We start from the raw sequence: 14,156 nt of genomic DNA on the forward strand, positions 1-14,156 counted from the left end.
TGGGCAGCCACAAGAGATGAGCGGCCATCGCACATCTACAACCAATTGCAGCGGCTGGTAATGCTACCTGCCACAAACGGCGAACCCAGTTCAACCCTGGACCTTGTGAAAGAGGTCCTCCTCACAAAACTGCCCTGCCATACAGTGGCGGCCATGCCCAATGCCTCCACCATGGCCACTGAAGAATTCCTAAGACTGGTCAATGCAGTACACATGGCCCATAAAAGAGTGGAGCCCACCCAGACACCCATAGCAGCAGCAGCATGGCAGTCCCAGCAGTCAACCGACACGGAATCTGACAGTGACCCAGAGGGACCAGCTGCTCCCATCCACAAGCGGCGTTTCCCCAGACAATTCAACAATGGAAAGACCAGGCAGAAGAAAAACGAACTACCAGAGGGAACGTGCTTCTTCCATTGGAAGTTCAGAAGAAAGGCCCACAAATGTGACAAAGGCTGCCTGTTCTAAAAAAAATGCAACAGGGTTGCATCAGCGACTCAAACAACTAAACATGTTTCTTCATATGGGATGAGAGGTCGACCACAGAATTCCTTGTTAACACATGGACATCCAAATCATTCGTGCCAACCAGCCCGCATGAACGACTCAACCCCACCCCACCCACCAAATCCATGTATCTACTGCTAGTGGAGCACCACTCAAAATATACGGGAGGCAGACCATGAAACTGTCAGTCAACGGGACAGGCAACTGCTGGAAGTTCATCACGGTGGACATAACATTAGCACTTTTAGGAGGAGACTTCCTAAAAGAACACAACCTGCTAGTGGACTTAGCATCAAAGCAGCTGATCATGAAAACTGCCCCCATATCATCACCACAACAGCACATACAACAAACAGTACCCATTGCATCAGCCACCCAACTGCCAGAGATACACCGCCTCCTACAGGAGTTTCCAGGGGTCTTCAAAGACGGCCTTCAACATGACATAACCAAACCAGCAAACCACAACATCCAGCACCACATAGAAAGGGAAGGTCCCCCAGTCCACGCCCACTTCAGACATTTGGTCACAGAAAAATTCATCTACACCAAACAAGTTTTCAGAGAAATGGAGAAAGCAGGAACATGACAGAAAGCTCCTAGCCCATGGACATTCCCCCTCCACATGGTACCAAAACCCGACAGAACATGGTGGCTGCAGAGACTATCGGCAGTTAAATGTTAAAATGAAGCCTGACAGATACCCATTGCTGAACATAGCAGACATCAACAACCAAATGAACAGTGCCAAAGTCTTCACCAAAATAGATCTGCTGAATGGATACTTCCAAGTTCCAGTAGTGAAGGAAGACATAGAGAAGACAGCGATTATCAACCACCTTTGGCACCTACACATTCATTTACAGGTGCTTTGGCCTTTGGAATGCAGAGGCAACCTTAAAAAGACTAATGGACAACCTTCTGGGTGATCTTCCCTTCTGTGTTGTCTACATTGAAGGCATCCTTGTATTTAGCCCAACCTAAAAGATGTCAAAAGGGTGCTACAAATACTCAAAGAAACAGACTTGTAGTATGGAAAGACAAATGCAATTGAGCAAAAATGAAGCTGCATTTCTTGGGACACCAAATAAGCCCAGATGGCATCAAACCCCTCCCAGCAAAAGTAAAAGCAATCACCGACCTCCCAACACCAACCACAATCAAAACAGTTAGTACAAGAATTTTTAGGACTAATTAACTACTACTGTATCAGTGTACAATTGTACAATTGTTTAAAAGGAAAACTCGAAAAATTATGTTGGTCAAATATTCAAGATAATGCATTGTTATTAACAAAGCAGGCAATAACCTCTGCAGCCACATTAATCTTCCCTCTACCCATAGGTCCTTTACTTTGATGACTGACGTGAGTAACATGGAGACAGGCGCAGTACTGGAGCAGGACACAGATGATGGTCATCAACTGCTGCCGTTCTTCAACAAAAGCTGATGACAGTGGAACAAAAGTACTCCACATCTGATAGAGTTGCTGGCAGTCTACAAAGCCATCCGCCACTTCCACCACATGCTCGAAGGACAGCAGTTCATCATACAAATGGACCACCAACCATTAATGCACACCTTCGCAAAACCCACAGACACATAATCAGCATGACAGCATCGTCACCTGTCTGCAATAGCTGAACACTCCTGCACCCTCAAGTACCTGAAGGGGTCTTCAAACACTGTGGCTGATGCACTGTGGAAAAACTGCGCCAACACCATCCAGGTTGGGATAGCCTATCCTGAAATAGCAGAGGTGCAAAAAGACGATGTGGACGTACAGCAACTGCAGTGGGACAGACCTGCTCTCAGAAGGAAGGCTTTCAACCTCGCCTTCAACCTGTCCCATCCACCAGGCCGCACAACCAATCGAATTGTATCTGGTGGGGTATGAAAGCAGACATCAAAAAATGAATGAAAGAATGCCTTCCATGTCAGATGTCAGAAATAACAAAGAACGTGGAGAGCAGAATAGGAGAGTTCCACACAACTCACCGCCATCTCGCCCATATCCACGTCGACATAGTGGGCCCTCTACCCACCTTTGAGGAATACAGATACCTGATCACCATCATCAACAGAAATACCAGGTGGCCAGAAGCAATACTGATATGGCAACAGACGGCGGAGAGTTATGTAAAAGCTCTAACTAGATGGGTCAGCAGACAAGGAATCCTGCAGGTCATCAAGAGTGAATGGGGGCCAACTTCACATCCAGTGTATGGAACTCCCTTGCAGACAGTTTTGGGACAAAGACAGTACACACAATGGCATACAACGCAGAAGCCAGTGGCATTGTCGAAAGCATCACTCATGGCCAGATGTCAAGGCAGGAGTTGGAGAAAGGACTTACCTTTGGGTCCTACTGGGCCTGAGAATGTCACCACACACGGCATTTGACACATCTCCAGCAGAAGCCCTGTATGGACAAGCATTAACATTTCTGGCAGACATCTTTCAACATCTAACGATCCTGACATCCCCATCCAACATGCATAAAGCATTACAACGAATAATGCCAGCCAAGACGACTTACAACATGGCCAGAAAAGTGTACATCCCAACGAACTGCAGAACATAAAATACGCATTCATACAAGTGGATGAACACAACCCCCCCTCCCCTCTCCCCAGCCTACTCTGGTCATCCAAAGAAGAAACAAGGTCTACCAGATGAGAGTTGATGGCAGGACTGTCTGGGTCTCCATTGATCGCCTCAAACCAGCATACCTTCCTGACACCTACCTACAACTATAGGCCACTCTAAGGTGGGGGAGTCCTGTAAGGTCCCACATGGACCTACACAATCGTCCATCTTACCTGGCCATCCAAATTCATACCCTGAAGGCATCCACTCCTCACAACAAGCATTTCCTGACATATGCACCAAGCACACCTGCATAAGAAACAGCCAACACCATACATCCTTTTTATGTATACTGCCATTCATAATAATATCACGTGAAATGTATCATTCCTAATAGAGGCAATACAATGTCAGCTTTCCAGCTATATTTATCAGAACTCTGTTAGAAACTTGTATATAAAATTATGTACCATTCTCCATTCTAGAAACAAACACAAATTAATTATATATTAATCTCTATTTTGTTCGCCTCATGTCAGGCACTACGTGTCCCCTCGTAAGACCCCTTGACTTTTCTGTTTTTGTTTTGAATAAATTAGTAGTTTTGTAGATGCTGCCTCTTACTCATGCCTTCACTACACTAAAATTGCTGGTGTAAAAAGTAATAAACTATTTGTCATGAAAAGACAGTTTATTGAAGAATTACACGTTGAAAAAAAGAATATGCGTTTCCATTCATGTAACTTTTGGTGAACAATTACTTTAACAAAAGTATAGACATTTTTTCATTCGTTAGTTTAGATTCACCATTTTCAGATTTTATTTGTCTTTCTTTTCTTTAAATTAATTGTAACTGTTGAGTTTTAAAGCTAACTACAAATAGTATCATAGTATGACAGCTTACACAGACAATTCAAAGAAATGAATTCACATGCGAATTATCGACAGGAAATCATGAAAATTGTGTTATAATTTTCCTTATGCTTTTATGCGTAATAGCTGATAAGGATAAGGTTAAAATACATACCATTAGAAAGTGAATTTGGCACTGTTGTGCATGAGGCAAAACTAATTATACTAATGTTTTGCTAGGAGCAACCCTACCTCTTGACCTCTTATTTTTATTTTGCTCCTCAGTCCATACTGTCATAATTTACAGCTATTGAATGAACCTAAATATTCATAGGAAAATGTCTCGCCCCTCCCCCCCTAACAACTGTCAGATGTGGGTTTGTAGCCTCCTTCGGTTTGTATGTTTGTTGGTATTGTCCCTTGAGAGTACATTGTGATTTCTACCACTAGCCCCAACGAATTTTGAAGCCACTCCTACTTTGACACTCTGTGGTGCATCTGTAGTCACAAATGATTGTGTATGTTTGTCAGTACTGTCTCTGTAGTATATATATTGGGATTTCTAGCATTATGTATCGGCCCTTTATCAATGGTTTAGAAAAAGGTGGAAATAGTCGGGACCTACACCCTGTCTCTTATTTATTTACTAGTGGTAAAGTGTCATATAATTATATATATATATATATATATATATATATATATATATATATATATTATATATATATATATATATATATATATATATATATATATATATATATATATATATATATATATATATATATATATATACTAGTTGACCAACCCATTGCTGCCTGGGAAAACTCTGAATGACAGTCTATGGGTAGGGAAGGGGAGGGGAGGGGAGAATGGAGAGGGGAATGGAAAGGGGAAGGTGAAGGGGAGGAAAGGGGAGGGAAGGGGAATGGGCAGGTGAGGGGGAGGGAGGGGAAAAGAAAAAGAAGAGGAAGGGGAAGGGAAGGGGGAGGGGGGGAGGGTGAGGGGAAGATAGGGGAGGGAAGGGGGAGGGGAAGTTATGTTCATCTATCAGAAGAGAATAAAAGGCACCTCCACTGAACAAAGACAATAAATAAAAAATACTGTATTTCTGCAATTCGTACTTAGGTGTGTCTGTGTGTGTGTGCAGGAGGGGAGAAGGTCTGTCTCTCGTGCAAAAACAGATGGGCCCAATGTTGCCACATTTCCACATTACTGGCTTCCACGCTTGCCTAAATTTTAAATTCATTCAACCATCAGTGAAATCTAAAGTATATAAAACCATATATGCTTTCCTTCACAGACTAAAGATCATTTCCCATATAAATCCTTATCAAGTTAATCACAATCACTTTTTACATGTATTAAAATAATTTTAAATGGATTTAAGTTACCTTAATTAGATGGGAACCTAAAGAAGTTATGTGGTTCGGATTCCACAATAAGCTGTAGGTCCCGTTGCTAAGTAACCAATTGGTTCTTAGCCACGTAAAATAAGTCTAATCCTTCGGGCCAGCCCTAGGAGAGCTGTTAATCAGCTCAGTGGTCTGGTAAAACTAAGGTATACTTACTTACTTTACTCTGTTGTAGTCTGCATTTGACGTGTCAATAGAGGCATCGTTCAATCGACTTCTGCTGTCTCATGATTCAGCTTAAACAACCATTCTTTGATGGCTCTTTATTCAGTCAGTATTATATAAACATATATATAAATATGCAAATGACTGAGAATATAGGTCAATGAATTATATAACATAAGAAAATAATATATCTGAACACAATAAACCCCTAAAAAGAGTGTGGAAATTTTTTTCACACTTGGTGTGGCAGACCGTACCTACCGGCATTAGGTATGTAGTGAAGAGTTGTTGCCAAAACACCCCATAAACCTCATTTAAAGTGAATTTATAACAATATACACCATCCTGGCACTATGAAGTAGTTACTATAACAAATTCCAAAGGTAAATCAAAGAAGAAACGCTCAAATTAATGAGAAAATTTGCATGAACTAATGAAGAAAAACGATATACTGTCATCATACATCTTACACATTATGTTGAGTTAGCAGCTACTACACATGTGCGAATGAGGAAAACAACTAAAAAAATCTTTGCACCTGTTTGGGTTCATATGAAATATGTTTTGTAACGAAGCCAAAAATATTTAATTTAGCAATACAACCAAACAGTGAGTTATACGTTTAACACTTATATTAATAATCATCATAAATTATGATAAAAATTCACATAAATTCTGATCAAGAATTGATGTTATAGGGTATTTATTGTTGTAGGTTAATCATACTTCTGGCAGCGCCAGAAGAAAAGGTGAAACGTATGGTAGAAAATGAGAATCAACCCAGAAAACTGAAGGAAAATGTGACATAAAAACAAAATTTTCATTTGTTATGCCCATGTTTGTATGTCTGTTACAGAGTAGAGATTTAATTTTGAGTTAAAACCTTTCTGGGGTGACATAGAGGCCGTGTGCAAAATTTTGTCTGGGTCTATCAAGCAGTTCGGATTCCTATAGAGGCCAAACAAATATACAAAAATTACTTATATATATATATATATATATATATATATATATATATATATATATATATATATATATATATATATATATATATATATATATATATATATATATATAATTATATATATATATATATATATATATATATATATATATATATATATATATATATATATACAGAATCTACTGGTCACCTTTTGCCAGACACATGTAATTCTAATGGCCACAATGCCCTCTTAACTTCTCGTATTCTTCGTACTTTTTGGATGTGCTTGTAACTACAAAGCCGTCAAATCCAAATGGAAGAAATTGAAGAGACTGTGATGGTCAGTCGTGGGAGACGAACCTACAACACCATAAACACAAGGAGGTCACGTTGCCGACCTGACCACGAGAAGGATAAAATTTGATTACCTCTCGTACATACATATACCTGTCGTTTTCAGATATATTTATTAGAGTTGGCATAGACCCAACCTCACCATCGTAGCCAAGTGGGCAATCGTTTTTATTGGTTTTTAGGCTGAAATATATATGTAGAATCTACTGGTCACTTACCAGACACATATGTAATTCTAAAAAGTGACCAGTGGATTCTACATAAATATTTCAGCCTAAAAAGCAATAAAAACGATTGCCCACTTGGCTACAATGGTGAGGATGGGTCTATAAATATAGTTACAAGCATATACAAAAAAGCGCGAAGAATTCAAGAAGTTAAGAGGCATTGTGGCTATTAGAATTACATATGTGTCTGGTAAAAAGTGACCAGTAGATTCTGCATATATATTTCAGCCTAAAAAGCAATAAAAACGATTGCCCACTTGGCTACGATGGTGAGGATGGGTCTATGCCAGCTCTAATAAATATATCTGAAAACGACAGGTATATGTATGTACGAGAAGTAATAGACTTTTATCCTTCTCGTGGTCAGGTCGGGAACGTGACCTTGTGATTATGGTGATGCGGGTCCTTCTCCCGAACCGGCCTTTTGACACTAGGTCCTTTACTTAGCAGCCAGTCTGCTAAGTAAAGGACCTAGCGTCGAAAGGCCTCGCAGCACTCCAGTGTTTCCGTTTCCTTCGTGGATTTTATCATTATTTATATATTCATCGCGTTCATATTTTCGTGATTCAGTTATATATATATTTATATATATATATAGTATATATATATATATATATATATATATATATATATATATATATATATATATATATATATATATATATATATATATATATATATATATATGCATATATATTACTATTTGACAGATCTTTAGGATCATGTTTAGGATATTTACCGCCTTAATTTTGATGCAAATTTATAAGGTGGTTCAACAGAAATATGGTGTGATGTGACTAATTCATGAACCTTTCTAATACTTGATTAGAGCTCCATATCTGATTTATAGCATACACAAATTTACACACACACACACACACACACACACACATATTTATTTATATATATATATATATATATATATATATATATATATATATATATATATATATATATATATATATATATATATATATATATATATATATATATATATATATATATATATATATATATATATATATATATATATATATATATATATATATATATTTATATATATATATATATATATATATATATATATATATATATATATATATATATATATATATATATATATATATATATATATATATATATATATATATATATTTCTTTTTATTACGAGCAAATAGGACACCTTTCTCTTCCAGCATTAGAAATTAAGTGTTTTAAATAACTTTCTGAAGGTCCGAATGCTATAATGCTTTTTTTTTTTTTTGCATTTATTTACTTGCTAAAATAATTAGGCAGGAGACCTTCATGGATATTACAAATTTATATGGATATACATCAGAGATTTAATTAAAATTTACGTCTCTTTATATTTATTCGAATATTATGAATTGGCTCAAAAACTCAGTAGGTGCACTGCGCCATGAATGCGAATATTTGAACAGAATTAATATTTCAGTACGAATGCTTTTTCCATGGCATTCCGCGCTCTAAGTTAAGCGATTCGTTTTTTTTTCCACACTACTTATCCTAATGAAATCTTTCTGTTTACTCAACGTTTTTCATTCTTCTTCATCGCATCGGACGGGAATTTTTATTTCTTAGGGTTCACAGACTAATTAATTATATTAAGACTTTTTTTTTGGTAGGAAAAACTATTTGCAGGGTAACCAAAACCTCAAACACTGAACTATTGTAATATCTTGTTGTTGATATAAAAGTTACGGTTTTCGTGATGGAAATGGTCTGATAGGCGACACAAGATTCTTCCCACAAGTAACCTAAAATGTCGAATCACGTTAAAGTGGGTCTGGCTATCTACTCGTATGAGGAAAATGAGCAAATAGTGGTTGTCCAATTTCAATACTCTACAAAATTTCCGAACTTACGGTAAGAATTGTTTATAATATGAAACCTGCAGAAATTCTTATCCATAAACAATTGTGGGAATAAAAACGTATTTCTAATCTGTGACAGAACCAGTCTTTCGTATGCCGAATACTAATTGCCTATTTATTTTGATTAAGTCGTATATATTCCTAAACTACGTAACTCCGCTTTACACTGTGGTCGATAGGTGGCCTGATGGTCACTCCGAGAAAACGTCATGTAAACAAGCACACAATATGGCAGTTTAGCACCGTCGAGTAGTGTCCGATATGAATAAATATTTCATTATTCAAGTTACTAGTAATAAATATTTACTGAAGGAAAAAAAGGGGCTGGGGGTGTTCCCAAAGAGAATTTAGACGAATTTTACATAGCAATGCACTGAAACAGATACACCTTTGGCAAAGGTCAATATAAACTTTCTTTCAGGTCACACGAGGTCCCCGTTTCTGCCATCGCCAGAAAGAGTATTCTTTGCAGTCTACTGCTCAATCAAAGTACGACAAATAAGTCATCACGCGTGAGGTAATCTGAATAGCTTATCAGGTTCAGGAAGCCATTGCTGCAAAGTTAATTTGAATGTTTGGTGAAAAAGTGTATAAATAAAATGATTGGGCCTGGCAGGGCAAGGAGCTTCCAGGTATGTACTAAATATTGACCCCGTGCCATGTGTGCGCCTGAAAATTTTGCTGCGTCTAGTCCGACAAATACTAACAGTTATTTTGATATTGTTTTCTTGGCAAAAGGGTGATTGTGATAGTTGCATATACTTGGTATTCGTTTAATGTCCAAAAGATCGTAATTATATATATATATATATATATATATATATATATATATATATATATATATATATATATATATATATCAGGTTGAATATATATATATATATATATATATATAGTTATATACAGTATATATTTCACATCACATGATGTGTCAAGGCTGGAAATTACAGACATCCTTAAAAATGTATCCACAATGGGCATTTGTTTAAAATTTTTTAAAAAATATACAAAAAAATTAAAACTATCTGAATGAAGAGTCTAGTAATAAAGAGTTAAAAAGTGACTAAATCACAGGGTGAAAAAAAAATGGAACGTCTTATGATTTTACTACTTACGAATAAACCAGTTAATATAAAGCGCGCTGAAACGTTTATCTTAAAATGAAAATATCGTATTTTGTTTTCAAGTCTAACGGGGATCAAAATTTTTGAATGAATTCCCATTGAATACAAATCTTGAATGATTCGAACATTCCAATTCACATTGGCAATTCAAGGAATTCTCCAATGTTCGGAATCATTCCAAATTAGGTACCCATGTTGGTTTAATTGATTTTAAAATTTTCATCTCTCCCAGTTCGAGTTTATGGTGTTGGATGCTTGCAAATTTCATAAAAATGAAATGTACCAACGAAACACCCAATCGTCGTCCAGTGTATGATTTTGCTTTCCGTTTGTTTATTCATCTCTCGTTATCTCTCTCTCTCTTTGTTTATCTCTCCTGTCTTTCTACACACTTTTTACTCTTGAATGGTAGGTGATGGATCCTTTTTTAATTTTTTTGTTTTATAACTAAAAATTTTTAAAATGTTTCCATTGTGGGAAGTGACATTTTCAAACACAAATATGCTGTATTCAGGTATCTACTATAAAAAGGTTGAACTAAACTTGTAAATGTAAGAGACACGTTCTCTTCAACCTGAGATGTTTGTCGGGTCTTTCCAAGCGGTTTGGTAGGAATATATTTATCTATATATATATAATATGATATTATATATATATATACATAATAAAATCAAAGAGGTTTTAGAGGAAATCATATATCTAGTAATTCAGATATCAAAATGATTCAAAGTGATGTGTGTATTAATCTTGTAATACACATGCATTTGTTTCTTTTAGAAAATATAATGCTATCTATGAAGAGTCTAGTAATAAACAGTTTTTCTCGGTAAATCACTTGGTGCAAAATTATGGAACGTCTTATGATTTTACTACTTACGAATGCCATTAATAAGCGCGTTGAAACGTATATCTTAAAATGAAAATATCGTATTTTGGTTTTAAGTCTAACAAAACTCGAATTATTATTCCCCATTGAATACAAAAAGGTCAACCACAGCACAGGCATTAAAATTCTTCTTAAAAAGGGAAAGTGAAATTATCTATGTGGTTTTAATTGATTTCATCCCTCTCCAGTTTAAAGGCTATTGGATGCTTCAACATTGATAGGAAATGAAATGGAACGAGAATTTCCAGTTCAACGGTGTATGATCTTTGCTTTCTCCGTTTACTATTCATCTCTCTCTCTCTCTCTCTCTCTCTCTCTCTCTCTCTCTCTCTCTCACACACACACACACACACACTTCTGAATCGTACTGATGGATCCTTTTCTTAATTTATTTGTTTTATAACTAATATCTAATGTTTCCCTGTAATTCCTTTTCAAACACAAATATGCTATTCAGGTATCTACTATAAAGGAGGTTGAACTAGATTTAAATGAAGCACGTTCATAACTCTGTAGGAATTGTGTAAGAACTTTCCAAGCGGTTTGGTAGGAATATATTTATCTGTAGCAACATGACCTTGGTAGCCTGGACATAATAAATCAAAGAGGTTTTAGAGGAAATCAATTCTACCAATTCAGATCTTCAAAATGATTCACAAGAGGATGCAATTATTAATCTTGCTTAATGAGTGAGGAGAGATAAAACCTCCTTTTGTGAATATCTCCAATGGAGAAGGCAGAAACTTGTAAACAAATTTTAAATTGATTCACTTCAAGCATATCATAGAATTGAAGTATTTTAATAAATCCCTAGTTCCAAAATTGACCTCAGAGCACTTAAGGGCAAATCGACATAGAGCGCAATGTAACAAAAAGCATACAAATTATTATAACAAGAATTAGAATCAAAACAGTTCAACCACTGGACACACTAAAATTTTCTTAAAAAATGAAAGCAATCTATCTAGTGGTTTTGCTTGATTGGAAGGTTTTTTTTTTTAAAGGCTAAGGTGTTGGGGCAGCAGACATTGATAGAGCATTACAATGAAACAAACATTAATTAAGGTCAAGATCTGACGAACGTGAAAGTTAAAAATATGAACAATAACATCTTCACTCTCAATTGGTGTGGAGTTATAGCAATCACATAGAGACGTAAAATAACTATAGAGGCCAAACACTCTGCTGCGACATATTTCATAATCTTCCATGGCATTCTCATCAATTACAACATCACGTACTGTTGTTAATAATAATAATAATAATAATAATAATAATAATAATAATAATAATAATAATAATAATAATAACAGGAAGGAAGAAGACCCTCTTTCAAGCATGTTTTGTTGAAAAGGATGGCTGCGTAAGCATTTAGAGATTAAATAAATCATTAAAAAAAATTTTGAAATGCACGTTGATTTTATGGGCTTTGAGGAAAGTGAAGACCAGTTGTGCCAAACTGAAGATCGGACACTTTCTTTTTTTAGATTTGGCACAATGGATAACGACATATATATATATATATATATATATATATATATATATATATATATATATATCATATATATATATATATATATATATATATGTATATATATATATATGTATATATATATATATATATATATATATATATATATATATATATATATATATATATATATATATATATATATATATATATATATATATATATATATATATATATATATATATATATATATATATATATATATATATATATATATATATATATATATATATATATATATATATATATATATATATATATATATATATATATATATATATATATATATATATATATATATATATATATATATATATATATATATATATATATATATATATATGTGTGTGTGTGTGTGTGTGTGTGTGTGTGTGTGTGTGTGTGTGTGTGTGTAATTGTTCAGATGATGAACCCTATTCGTATGAAACAGGTCCACATGGGCCACTGACTTGAAATTCAAGCTTCTACAGAATATGGCCTCATTAAGAATCAGGAGAAGGTAAAGGAAAATACAAAGAGAAGAAAAATTAAATTATTAATTTAATAAATAGATAAAAATTTACTAAAATGCAAGGAATATAGCATGAGAGTAGTAATTCATTCCATCTTCGCTTGAACTTCTGAAATTCCAATTGCACGACATCAGGGAGATTTCCACAGTCCAACGGTGTGACGAGTAAAAGACCTCTGGAACTGGGAAGTTAAACAGTGAGTCACATTTACTGCATATTAGTGCTGTTGTTCGGCTAATCTAATTGTTTTCGGCAGGAAAAGGGGATCAGGGATCGACTGTGAATGTGAAAGATCTCTATTAAAATACAACTGATGAAAAAGTGACAAATAAGAGACCATCCGTCGGTGGTCCAAGTCATTACCACAAATATTAGGAAACAGAAAAACCTACTACATGAACACTCCTCCATCTAAAAGAGATAAATCTGTGGCAGAAGCAGACATCCACACCAGAAAACAGTATTCTAGTAAAGGAAGCACAAATGACCTAAAACAAGTTGCATTGATTTAACAATGTTATAAATATATGAGGCCTTACAAGCAATGCCTATCATTCATACAGCATTTACTGAAACTTCCATTAAATGTTTTTCAAAAGTAAGATGTGAGTAAAAATTACACCTAGCATGGTTAAAGCTTCAGACGCATTCAGCGAAGTCCCATCCACCTGAAGAGGAGTATGCGATGGAAAATCTGTAAGAGATCTGCTAATCAATAGTGTTTTTGTTTTACTGGATTTCAACCTCACACCCCATCGACTACACCATTCACTAATCTGGTCCATGTCCCGATTGAGGCTGAGAGCAGCTTCATTTCTCATAAGTGGAGACTTTACTACACCTATAAGTGTTGCATCGTTGGCATACTGAACAATCTTGTTTTCCAGGCCAACAACTATATCACTTATATACACTAAAAATAAAAGTGGATCAAGAACACTACCCTGTGGAACTCCAGACACAATAGGTTTTGGTTCACTAAAGACCCCATCAACAGCAACTTGCTGCTGCCTACCTGTAAGGATATCTGAAGTAATCCTAAATTGAAGTAATCCTAAAACATATCAAACATACAGAAATATATACGAACGGAAATTATTTACAAGTAAAATACATGAATTTGCATGAGCGAAAGCATGCTATAAATCTATACATA

At 35.3% G+C, this 14,156-nt stretch overlaps 1 protein-coding gene across 1 annotated transcript; it reads left to right on the plus strand.

Moving 5' to 3' along the window:
• Nucleotides 1–2,448: 2,448 nt before the first annotated feature.
• On the plus strand, nucleotides 2,449–2,910 carry LOC136827080 (uncharacterized). Its single transcript, XM_067084833.1, has one exon. It carries the CDS (start codon nucleotides 2,449–2,451, stop codon nucleotides 2,908–2,910), a length of 462 nt encoding a protein of 153 aa, XP_066940934.1.
• Nucleotides 2,911–14,156: the final 11,246 nt, after the last annotated feature.

The sequence above is a fragment of the Macrobrachium rosenbergii genome, chromosome 41 (genome assembly GCF_040412425.1).
Source record: "Macrobrachium rosenbergii isolate ZJJX-2024 chromosome 41, ASM4041242v1, whole genome shotgun sequence".
NCBI lineage: Eukaryota > Metazoa > Arthropoda > Malacostraca > Decapoda > Palaemonidae > Macrobrachium > Macrobrachium rosenbergii.